Here is a 12,951-nt window from a genome sequence, read left to right on the forward strand (position 1 = left end):
GAGCTGACTGACCACTCAGAAAAATCGTTGTCTTGGTTGCAGACTGTGAACCATTGATCATGCAGCTTATATGGCTTATCTTGGTGGTGGTTGCCAAAAGTTACTTCACAGTTGAGGGTAAAAGGGCCTGGCAAACATTTGCCAGGTGCCCCTTCTTTCCACACCTCCAGCATGTAGCAGTTTTGAATTTACATTGAGATTTAAGGTGACTGCCACCACAACTCAGACAGCCTTTCTATCCAGTGCCTTTGGGGTTACTTCTCCTATTGGCGCTCTTGAGGTGGCTGATATCTTCAGCCCCCTCAGGTTCAAACTCTTCCTCTTTGTTGTTGGTGGACGGAGGAAGGTTCAGGGAAAGAAGCATTGTGTAGCTGGTACTTCTGAATGTCTGTGGTGGACCGGTCAGTCATTTCAGAGACGCGGGCTTTGTCTATGACTAGTTTCAGGGTGAGTTCAGATCTGGACAGAAGCCTGTACTGGAGATGTATATCGCGGACTCCACAGATAAATTGTTCAAGTAAAGAATTGTCCAAGTCCGCAAACTCGCAGTGGATGGCTGATGCCCTCAGAGGGGCAATATAATGATTAATTGGTTCGCCTTCACATTGGATGCATTGCCTAAAGGCGTATCTGCGGGTGAAATGGGATGGTGTCAGGGCGTAATGACCCTTAAGTTGGGCTAACAGGATATCCCATTGAATATCGTAAATAGGGGTTGGGGCTGCCAACGCATGAGCTGTGGCGAACATCTCTTACCCACAGGAACTAAGAAAAACACCCCTTTTCCTGTCATCGGGTAGATCTGCAAAATCATTAGTTTGCAGGTAACATTTGAAGCGTTCGAGAAACACTTCCCAATATTCCTTCTCAGGGCAGAATTCAGCGAAGACATTAAGCACCGCCATTGCTATTAAATGAGATCCCACAATCCTCGTCACCAGTGTTAAATCTTTTGCAGAGACAATAACCACGATGTGATTGCTTAGAATGAGAACGGTTTATTAACACAGAACTGCAACAACAAGAACACCTCAGGAGTCCGTCTGACAGCTTTTTATACATTGGCTGTCAGATGGGTAACCAATCAGCTGTCCGTATCTCTCCCGCTGAGTGGCAGGACTGCCAGAGCCAAAAGGCTCAACTTCCGCAATGCTTGACTCCAGGAAAAGGTGGAGCTTGAAGAGGTGACAAAACCTCACTATCACTGGCAGGAAGAGCTGGCTCCTATTCCAACAGCAAATAGGCAACAGCAAAAAGGCAAACTGGAAGGATGCCGAACTTGACCCTATTTCCCCAAAGTAGGAAGTTTTACAAAAGATGCCTCAGAGATTGAGGGAAGCTCTGGTAGGCCCAGTGCAGACCAAGTGTGAGCTGAGAGGTGCTGCAATGCAGGGCTGATATACCCTGTGCGCTTCTTAAAGGCTCATACTGTTGTTTTACAACTGCATAGCCAAGATTGTGATTATTAAATGAGGTAATCTCACCATTTAATGACCAATGTCAATTAACCATTGTTCCAGGCTCAATTGTGATTATAAGTGGAGGACTACCTGTACAAAGGTTATCTTTGTAAACCGCATGGCCTCCAAGAAAATGAATGGTCCTTGCTTTCCTGGTATAGGTAAAGAAGCAAAGAGGCTTGTCAGTTTATGGAGTTTGGGAAGCATGATTATGCCATCATGTGTGGCGACACGTGAAGGATAGATTGTAATCCAGTTGTATAAACCATCTTCATTTCTAGCTGGAATATGTACTGTAAAGTCCATTAGTTTAAGACTGCAGCATATAAAAGACTGGGATATTGTTAGGGCTGAAATAAGAGTAGTATTCTGTGAGTGATACTGTAATTGTTTGCCAGATATTGATATAGGCAGTTATAGAGATAGATAGGTTTATGTAAATATAGATAGATACAAACCTCAGTAGCTAGCTATTGGATTCTCAGTGATTCTCTGCTCAGCTGCTGCTTTTGAATGCCAAAACTATGTGTAACTATTCTGTCCTTATCCACAGTCTTATCTTGGATGAGGCTGCCACCCTGGTGTGATTTACAGACACCTACTTGGCTCAAACGGGGTGATTCCCTTTTCAGAAATGTGCCCCACACTCGGTATGCCATGTAGTATGACCACATAACACCTCTGCATCAGATATTGGTTGCAGTTTGCTTCCACATACAATTCAATATTCAAGTTGTTACTTATAAGATTCTACTTGGTATAGGGCCAGGTTATTTGAGGAGCCGCTATCTCCCAAAACATCTTCCCCTGCCAATGCAGTCTGGGGTACTTTTGATTTCTTAATGATTAAACGTTGTTATATATTAGGAGCGCAGAAGCTTACCTTCTCTGTCGCAACATCTGCGTTCTGGCATGAAGTTCCTCTGAGATCTGGGTGGCCTCTACTCCGCTGTTGTTGTTGTTTTTTTGCACAGGTCTTTGATAAGAGAGAATGAACAAGCTTTACTTTGTCCTTATTCAAGTTATCCTTTTCACCATATTTTATTTATGTATCCTTTGATATGGTGGTTAAGGTGTTGGCCTAGACGTGAAGAGACTAGGAGTTATTTATAGAAAATAAAGGTGGGATAAAAATAAAATCAGTTAAATAAATATTCAGTTTTAAATATAATGCTATGATTGGTTGCCTAGTCAGCTGATTTAGATTGGATCTGCATTTTAATTCACTTATTGAGTCCTTTCCAAAGATCTGAATAGGCAGATGTTGGTTATTTGAAGGTATTAAAGGTATGTCACAAGATGTAAGTTGTCATTATGGTTGGTAGCATGGTCAGCCAGATGTTTTGACTCATTTGGCATTTTTGTCCATCCATTGATTATTACAGTGCTGTGAAGGTAATCTACAGTTAGATTCACAGTTTAAGATTGGGGGAAACATAATCATTCAAGCCCTGACCAAAATCCTAACATTTATTAAGGTAGCATCTAAGGCAGTCCGAAGCAAGATGGTTATTATAAAATTAGGGTAGTCGGATCGGATAAATTCAGTATTTCCAGATATCAAGGATTCATTCCAAGGTCTCCATTCACAGTTGGTATAATAATGGATTTCTTTTAACAAAAGTATTGAATCTGTAAGTCCTGTATTTGACCATTTTTCCATTGTTTTTCCTCATTCATAGAATATCTAGAATAGCAACATCAATGAACCAATCTTTCTTCTTATCATAAACTGCCATATCATGCGGGTTATGAACAAGATGCGTCTGTTTGGAACGTATTATTGTTTTACAATCATTGTTATATGTGCAGATCACAATTAAACCAAGAAACACAATAATGAGTTTAGAATAAGAAGAGTCTTTGAGAATCAGGTAGTACACATTTGATTGAAAAATACATAAACTTACACGCACATATAAGATGAACATGCACCCATCTACCTGCTACAAAACCCTGGGTTTCTCCAAGTCTTTTAATAATCATTGCTTATTCACAGGTTTTCTTATTTTGCTCTTGTAAAGCTTTGGAGAATTTAGAGATTTTTGACTTTCAGGAGTTTGACTTGAAAATCTCTTTGTTTTGGATTGGGCGGTTTTAATAATTACATTCTCCTCGTGTTTTTCTATCATGCTCCCTTTCACTCCATCCCTTCCTTTCTTGAATAGACACACACATTTTCATGACTTTTGCTCTTGATGTTTTATTTTACACTGTGTCATCTGCCATGGTTAGATGTTTTGGCATATTTTTACTTGTTTCTGTCTAACATAATATAGAAACTTTGCCCACAGTGTTGAAAAAATACAGCTGTGTTTTCTGGAATGCAAGGGAACATGCATTCCAGCTACTTTTGTACTTAGATGAAAGTCATATTTTGTTAATATAGAAGAAGCTACATACAGAAACAAACCTTTATGTGCTGGCAGCCCATCAAATGTGTTGATATTATAATCTTTGGAATTTTACAGCTGGGGTGCCAGTTAAGATTTTAGATTTGAAGTTGGAAGGGCATAATTTATAGAAAATGTTCTAGGCTGATTTGGGGTATGTCTGATCAAGTATGATATCAGATTAAGTGCTAAAATAGGAACATTTATGTTTTTGAAACTCAGATATCAGTGCCCAATATTATGTGTGGTTAGCCAAGGGTTTTCATAATATGCTTAGTATAGGTCATGTCTACCCTTGGTTTGTTATAGACTACAATCATGATGGTAGATACAGGAGATTAGCTGGTTTTTATTGAAAACTAAGTCATTATCTGTGGCTTCACACTGTATAATCAGAAATGAAGCAGAATAGAGGTGAGCACTTTGTGAAGAAATCAGTTTGGGTGAGCTCCAGTGAGCTTTCAAAAGTAATAAAATACAGTAATAAAATATAGTGACTTCGCAAACACTCCTTATAATCTAGTCTAGCTCACTTTGGCTTATCCTATCTCATAATAGCTATTAAGATCTTGAGTGGTATAGATTGTTTTGGAGATGGTGCATTTTAATTATACATTAGGATTTTTTTTTATTTTAAATGTGAGCCAGTTGGAGCTTTATTTAAGACCAGGAAGGATTAAATATGTTTTTTGAAACAAATGCAGAGAGGAAGAACTATCAGGATATAAGCAGGGCAAGTAGAAAAGATGTTTTGGACACTAAGTGATGTTTAATTTCCCAAAACGTTCATCCTCACCTGGAAGTCACATTTTTAAAAAATAGGATCCCCCCAATAAATACTAGGCATGTTTAAACTAGTTGGGCTTCCTTAGTGACACGAGAATAACATTTTGCAAATTTGCACTTTCCAGAAAGTACTCTTCTCTTGTTCCAGAGAACAAGTAGTTCTTAACCACTGAAAAAATATATATGTCAACATTGTTTTCTTCTAATATATACTTCCTCATTATAAAGCCCTGTAAACACTTATCTGGGAAATTACTTTTGTAATTTTCTCATGATTACCATCTATATTCAGGAATTTTTATTCTGAGAATTACTAGCTCTATCAAATCACTGAGGGTACCAGAATAGGAACAAGGAATATAAAGTATACAAAGATTTGTTGCTTTCACACTGTTATGAAGAATCTGTCTTCTATTTCTTGTAATCCAAAATGATATTTCTGCCCTCTCTAGGATTCTTGCTGGAGCTCCCCGTGACGTGGCTATCAAGATGGATAATAAAACAAAGACAGGTGCTATGTATGCTTGTCCTTTGACTGCAATTCCCAGTGATTGTACACAGGTGGACTTTGAGGTGAAAAGTATGTAAATGTGCAAATGGAGAACTTACCTGAATAGAGTGCAATGATCTATAGAAAACAATGCAGGCTGATTAGAATATGAAATATCTTTAGGAAGGATAGGCTTGCTTTATTTTGTTACACTAAGTAACAAAAAGCCTTGTGGCACTTTTAAGACCAACATCAATCCATAGTACTGGTAGCATGATTGACTTCAAATTCATTCTACTTTCGATTTTGTTTCCAGCATGTATGTTTTTTGTAGTTATGAAGTTGGACTTCCCTTAGTGGAAGATAGACTGAAGAAAATTAATTCTAAAGGATTGATTTGGGATTTGGGATTTGACAGGAGGATGGCTTATCACCATCTTTTAAAATACAAGAAATGATCTTATTCCCATATCCTATTTCTTATCTGTAAACAAATCTTTAAAGCCTTGTCAATTCAGTCAATTCAGTCCAAGTAAGTTAACTCCACTAAGAGTTATAAGTATAACAACATGCCTATTTTAGCCTCGATCAAATAATCTAACTTTATCAACCTTCCTTTTACTTCTACCAATCTTGATTTTAGTTCCTTCAAATAATGTCCTAGCACTTGATTTCCTTTCATTTTTCTTTGACTTTTTCCACCAAATTCTTCAAAGCTTTACAAGCCTCTTTTGTAAATCTGATAAAGGAAAATTATCCAGATCAATCTCTTGGTTTGTTTTTTGTACATCCTTTTTAATTATTAAAACATCAGTGAATTTACTTTCTATATATGGTGTAATATCTTTTCCCGTTTCATTCTTATAGCCTGTCATTTTAAAGTCCACTTTCAAATAAGTCTCAGTCTTGTCAGTTAAAACATGTTTCTCTTTGTTAACATAAGCACAATCTATTTATAGTAGCAGAAAATCTTAAAATTAACTTCAGGTCTATAGTTCCAAAGTATCCTTCAAAATGTTAAAATATTTTGCTTCATTTTGTATTTGTAAATTGAATTCAAATGTTCTTCTTTAATTGTAATCTTTACTTTTAGTTCCCTCTAGTGTCCAATTTTTAGTCTTATAGTTTTTTTATTTAAAACAAATATTTTTTTCCTATGGAAATGATTTTTTTAATAATTCCCACATTTATTTCAAATTTAGCCTATATGTAACTTTCTAAAATCAGTCTTTTAAATTATCTAAATATGAACCTTTTAATCACCCTTTTGCTGTTTGTTAAAAAATGTTTTTAAGTACTTAAACTTGTATTTTTAAAGTTTTTTAAGTAAGAATTGAAGGAAACCCATCTGGTGCTATAAAACCTGTGGATGCAAAACCAGTTGCTATTAGCTGAAAAGCTGCTAACAATTTTCAAAAGTGATTAGAAAAGGAAATATGCAAACCAAAGTGACCTTTGATAAGTTATTAAAATTGTTTATACTTGTGATGGAAGTCAATTCTTTATATATTTCTTTTCATTTCTCTCTTATATTATTTTTTCTCTTTTACTTCTCTGTTTTTCTTATTTGAATCTATTTTTTTCTATTCTTTTATGCTTTTAGTTTGTATTAGTTTTTATTGTTGGAATTCTGATGTTTAATAAAATTACCATAAAAAAGGAAATATGACAAGAAGGTGGATCCTTTTCTAATCATATTTATCTTTTGGGGGTTTTGTTTTTGTTTTGGCTCCCTGCACTTTTAGGTGATCCACAAAATAATATTGTTGAAGACATGTGGCTGGGGGTGGTGGTAGCAAGCCAACGTAAAGCTTATGGGCGAGTAATGGTGAGTATAATATATGTGAGAGGAGATGATGTCTGCTGTTTTTGAATCCTGCCCTCTGCCTTAAAGTCATCTGCTGAGCTAATAATGTGAATCAGGGAGAATCACTGGTGGGGAAAGTGGACCGAAAATGTTATATCCTGTCCAGTTTTCCTAAGCTTTCTTGTTGTTTATCCCATGTTGCTGCTGTAATGCCACACCATTTCCTCCATAACTACTTCAAAATTCTGATGGGGAAAACCTATGAATTTTAACAGACGCTTGCTGGATCTAACCAAAGGTTTCCTTTGTGAACAAAGAACTTTGTTTCCCTGTGCTTAGATCTCCTTCTACCTGCCCTATATATATGAGACTACCCTTGAAGTTGACTTGGAAGTTGCAGTTGGTTCAAAATACAGCAGGCAAATTGCTGACAGGAGAAGATAGGTTCAGCAATGTGGCAGCTATGTTGAGGTTGCTGCTTTGGCTACCAATAGTCTTCCAGGGCCAACTCAAAGTTCTGGCTTTAATTTTTAACCCATGTATTTGCAGAATAGTCTTTTTCAATTAGAACCAGCCTGTCCTGTGCTTTCATCCCAAGAATGTCTCCTAAAGGTTCCTATCATAACATGGTGAAAATAGGATCCCTGAAGTTTACCTTCTTAGTCACAGCCTCCACAGCATGGAATATTTAATCCTGGGATAAAGAGAGCTTGATAAGGTTCAGGGAACAAAACTGAGAACTTTTAGGGTAAGTGCCAGTTAGAAGAATCCTTTCTAGGCCTAAGGCAGCTATCTGAGTTAGATAATCTGAGGCCTTTCAAGAAAATACAAAAGAGTAATCTAATATTAGTAATACACTAGCATGTTATCTGACCTTGACCTGTGATTTTTTTTATGACAGTACCTCAAGACCAATAACAAATACCTTTAATCTGCAAAGTTGAATAGATGAAAATAAGAACACTTCTACCTACAGTAGGTCCATGATGTGGTGCTCATTGAGTTAGAACACAAGCTTGTCCTATCAACTTAGGGATAAGGTGTCAAGAGGACTACCTGCTTTGTCTCTTCTTACAGTATCACAGAAGCACCCGTCATTATTAAAAATATTCTTCAGACAGGCACACGGTTCTTGGCTTATCTTTTCCTTTCCTCCCACATGTAATCCATCTCCACTTCTAGGCAATAATAGCCCTTGGCTGTTTTGATCCACTGCTACATCAACACATTTAAATCTTTCAAAAACATTTTCAGGAGGAATTAGCTGAAATTCAAGAAACATATCTGGGCAGGGAAAGCATGATGGTCTTGGAGAACAAGTTGCAGATACCACTTGGCCCAGTTGTCTCCCACGCAACAGAAGATGTCATCTGCAGAATTCCTTTGTAGGGAGTTGAGCTTTCTCAAGAAACTTGCATAATTGTTCTTCTCTTCTTTTTCTTTTCTTCCCTGGTACTACCCTGTTTCCCTGAAAATAAGATAGGGTCTTTTTTTTTTTGACCCCCCCCCCAAAATAAGCAATTGGCCTTATTTTTGGGGAGGTCTTATTATTTTTGAGGTACAGGAGGCAGCGAGCGTGGTCATCTCATGGTTGCTGGTGCGTTGCAATATTTTCGGGAAGGGCTTATTTTTTGGGGGGGCTTATTTTAGCGCATGCACTCAATAGCCCAATTGGGCTTATTATCTGGGGAGGTCTTATTTTCAGGGAAACAGGGTATTTAGTGGATATAGCTAAGTTGTTTGTGTACAAAGATTTCTAGGACTTTCAAATCACAGTTTGAACAGTGTTACACAAAACTAACATTTATTTGTAGTGACAGTGCATAATCTCTTTGTGTCATTTATTCCAATCGAAAAGCTTAATTGATAATCTTATGGTTATCTCAAGTTTGATTATGATCTAGATTCAACTCCATCCCATATGAATGAGGATTTCCAACCCCCACTAAGCCATGATACGTTATGGTTCTTTTGATTTAGATTTAGGATACTGCAAAAATCCAAGCACTGTGATTTTTAAACTCTGTGTGGTATAGTGAATGTGTAAACCATACAGAGTCTCTTTCACAGTGCCTGGAAATCCTTAGTCTCTTTCACTTCAGACTAAAATCTTGTTTAATTTTATTTTTCAAGGCTTGTGCTCACCGATACACTCGGATTTTTGGCAGTGAACATCAGAGGCGCATGGTAGGAACATGCTATATCCATAGCAATGACTTGAGTCATCAGGTGAATGATTCATGGCAAACTTATAATGAGATGTGTGCTGCCAACTCAGACTTGGAGAATACTGGCATGTGCCAAATGGGCATCAGTGGTGGCTTCACAGACAACTTTGTCTATTTTGGAGCTCCGGGAGCTTATCATTGGCAAGGTTTGTGGCTCTAATTGCCTTTCCATATTTTGTTTTATGCCTTTCATACATGTCTGTCTGAAATAGTTTTAGGGCATAATTTAGTTGGAATAAATTCTGATATGAGCTAATCAACCAAATATTGTTGCTGTTGTTGCTATAAATCAGGTGTGACCAAACTTTTTGCAAGGAGGGCCAGATTTGGTGAAGTGAAAATGTGTGGGGCTGACCATTCAGCTTGACATTCTCGGTACACCCACGTTACACCTATCCTCCACGAGCTGCACTGGCTGCCCATTGGTCTCCAGACACGCTTCAAGGTGCTAGCCATTACTTTTAAAGCCTTACATGGTATCGGACCTGGGTACTTGAGAAACCGCCTCCTGCCAGTTACCTCCCAAAGACCTATTAGATCCCACAGACTAGGCCTCCTCTGAATTCCATCTGCCGGCCAATGTCAGCTGGCGACTCCTCAGGGGAGGGCCTTCTCTGTGGCTGCTCTGGCCCTCTGGAACGATCTCCCTGTGGAGATCCGGACCCTTACTACCCTTCCGGCCTTCCGCAAAGCAGTTAAGACCTGGCTGTTCCGTCAGGCCTGGGGCTGTTGAGCTATCCAGCCCCATTCGAGGTTACAGCTGTTGTAGAATTTTAAATTGTTGTTTTTTATTTTATTTTTTGTATCCCCTCCCTTTTTATTGTGAGCCGCCCTGAGTCTCTCGGGAATAGGGCGGCATACAAACTCAATAAAACTGAAACTGAAACTTTGAATCATGAACATTAAATGCAAATGAACTATTTTATGAAAAACTAAACAAATAACACTGGCGGGGAGAAGAGGCTGCGGGCCGCATGAAATTTGAAAATGGGCCGTAATTGACCCCCAGGATGGACTTTGGACATGCCTGCTATAAATGAATGATTCTTAAAATTAAATATATTTTCTTGGAAAAAAGGAAGGAACCAGGGATGAAATTCAACAAGTTCTGACAGGTTCTGGAGAACCGGTAGTGGAAATTTTGAGTAGTTTAGAGAACCCACAAATACCACCTCTGGCTGGCCCCAACGGGGGGTGGGAGTGGAGATCTTGCAATATCCATACCCCAGGAGTGGGAAGGGAATGGAGATTTTGCAGTATTCTTCCCCTGCCACCCCCACCAAGCCACGCCCACAGTACCGGTAGTAAAAAAAAAAGAAGAAGAATTTTACCACTGGAAGGAACTAAGCATAGTTAACTATCTTCTGAATAAGCACTCACTGAAATGTTGATTTTTCACCTATTTTAAAATAAACTGCTAGAACAGCTCTGCAAGTAAGGACTGCTTTCAAATGTAATTTTTCACATTCTTTTCCTTTTTCTTCCTCACCGCCAGTTGGTCGAGGGAGAAAAAGAGGCAGAAAAATGTGGAGGCTGAGATAAAGCCATTCTGACCCTTAGTGGCTACATTTTGACAGTATTGCTTTGAATCCCCCCACCTTTTTTTGGCTAAAAAATTGGAAAAGGCAAAAGAAGATTGTCTCCTTTACCCACTTACAAAATGATTGAACATCAACTGCCAACCTATGGAAGCCGATTAAGTGCAGAAGATTTTTATTCTGACATCCATATTGTACAAACATAGCCCAGATAATCACCCCTCTTTGGCTCTCCTCGTAATCCCTTTCTTCCTTGATCTCAGCTTTCTGCTTCCTTCATCCCATTTCCCTTTTTTTTTCAGTTTGTTCCCTTTCATATCACCTGAGCTTTTTTTCCCTTCTATCTGATTCGTGCTTCTGAATCTTAGCCTTTTCCCAGATCCCCTGAAATACCTGCTTCTTCCATTTCCCACTGGTTTTTGGTTCTTTCATGCAGCTTTTCTTCAACTTAAACTTTTTGCTTCTCTCTTTTCCTCCTTCTCTGTTTGTGGAAGAGCCTTTGTCCTTTTCCCCAAGCACCTCCTCCTCCTTCCTCCTCCTCCTCCTCCTCCTCCTCCTCCTTCATAAACCTCCCAACCCTTACTCTCTCTGTGTATTCCAACAAAAAGCAGTTGGGGGACAAGAGTTTGATTATCACTATCTCAGAGTAATGCATGAATTCAAAATAATACTGAATTGTTCAGGCCTTTTCTAGTGCTTGAAAATGGACAAATTGAAAGAAGTATTTTTCTCCTTGCATGTACAGGAAGTGTCTATGTGGACGTGATAATTGTTCAACACAACATGAAAGCATACTCCATTGTTTGAAGCACATCTGCCTAAGCATTTGTGTTTGTGTCAATGTAAGAGTGTGTGAGTGTTGTGGGCTGCCAATGGCCTGCGGAGTTGGCAGCAGGGTCGGACAGAGAAGAGGTTGGGAAGGAACATGGGCCAGTCCTGGAGTCTGGGGAAGGCTCGGATGAGGGCTCTGCATCGGAGACAGAGAGGGGGCAGGGCCATCTGGGAGTTATGTGCTGGCTCTGGAGCCTCCAGATTCGTAGATCAGCAAGGCAGAGGAAGAGGCTCCCCCTATTCCCAGTGCGCATATGTGCAGAGCTGCCAGAGGCAAGAACAGTTGAGACAGAAGGGACGACTTGGGAGTTAGACTTGGAGATGATTGGCCCCTCCCATAGGACATAAAGGAGGAGCAAAGGCACGTGAGCCTTCACAGGAAGCAACTTTGTTCATGCTGGTTGTTAGATCGGCAGTATGAAGAAACGGAGGCGTCTGAGGTAACAGTAACCGACAACACTGGTCAGTTTATCTTCTGAAGCTCCTTTTTGATTCTTGGCTAATTGCCAAGTAAGTCTTTGGCAGCATTTCAAGGAAGATAAAGATGGGTGCTTATCAGCCTTATCCCAAAAGTCTTTAGCAGCCTACCGTAGTCATTTGGGACTAATTATGGGCTGTGAATGAACATAATTCACAGCCTTTGAAATTAAAAGAGGGATTTGGGGACTAAGTGCATGCTTTTTACTGTATCAGGAAGCCTAGGTCAGAACAGTGAGGACCCTCGAGGAAGATATCACTCCTCTTTTAACTCTTAAAATCTCTCAGCCCCTCATGACTCTGTACAAAGCAGAGATAGAAGCTTTTAATCATACTTGCCATCCAGCAACTTTGAAAATTAATTATGGTTTTATGGTTTTATGGTTTTATTGGGATTTATATGCCGCCCTTTTCCCTGAGGGGACTCAGGGCGGCTTACAACCACAGGGGAGGGGGGTGCAAGGTCAAAAACAAAACAATATGTGCACAAAGAAAAAATAATAAAACACAACTTTCATTCAGCGATCAAACACTCGGGCGGGTAATTGGAAACCTATCCCCAGGCCTGCTGGGAGAGCCAGATCTTGAGGGCTGCGCGGAAGGTCTGGATAGTGGTGAGGGTACGGATCTCCATGGGGAGCTCGTTCCACAGGGTCGGGGCGGCAACAGAAAAGGCTCTCCTCCGTGTGGTCGCCAGTCGACATTGACTGGCAGATGGAATTCGGAGGAGGCCCAGTCTGTGCGATCTAATTGGTCGATTTAGGGAGGTAATCGGCAGAAGGCGGTCTCTCAAGTACCCAGACCCGCTACCATGGAGTGCTTTAAAGATGGTCATCAGTATCCTGAAGCGCACCCGGAGACCAACAGGCAGCCAATGCAGCTCGCGGAGGACAGGTGTAACGTGGGCGAACCGCGGTGCGCCCACTATCACTCGCGCGGCT

At 39.7% G+C, this 12,951-nt stretch overlaps 1 protein-coding gene across 1 annotated transcript in view; it reads left to right on the top strand.

Annotated features, from left to right (window-relative positions):
• Window positions 1-12,951, top strand: part of ITGA3 (integrin subunit alpha 3) — a 92,249-nt gene that overhangs the window by 32,044 nt on the left and 47,254 nt on the right. The window contains exons 2-4 of the mRNA XM_087713622.1: window positions 5,092-5,219; window positions 6,875-6,957; window positions 9,070-9,310. Of these exons, the coding sequence (XP_087569748.1) occupies window positions 5,092-5,219; window positions 6,875-6,957; window positions 9,070-9,310 (452 nt within the window). The remainder of the gene's footprint in view (window positions 1-5,091; window positions 5,220-6,874; window positions 6,958-9,069; window positions 9,311-12,951) is intronic.

Source organism: Thamnophis sirtalis, unplaced genomic scaffold (genome assembly GCF_051295495.1).
Source record: "Thamnophis sirtalis isolate CommonGarterSnake01/CBP01778 unplaced genomic scaffold, rThaSir2_p1.2 scaffold_4, whole genome shotgun sequence".
In the NCBI taxonomy this organism is placed as follows: domain Eukaryota; kingdom Metazoa; phylum Chordata; class Lepidosauria; order Squamata; family Natricidae; genus Thamnophis; species Thamnophis sirtalis.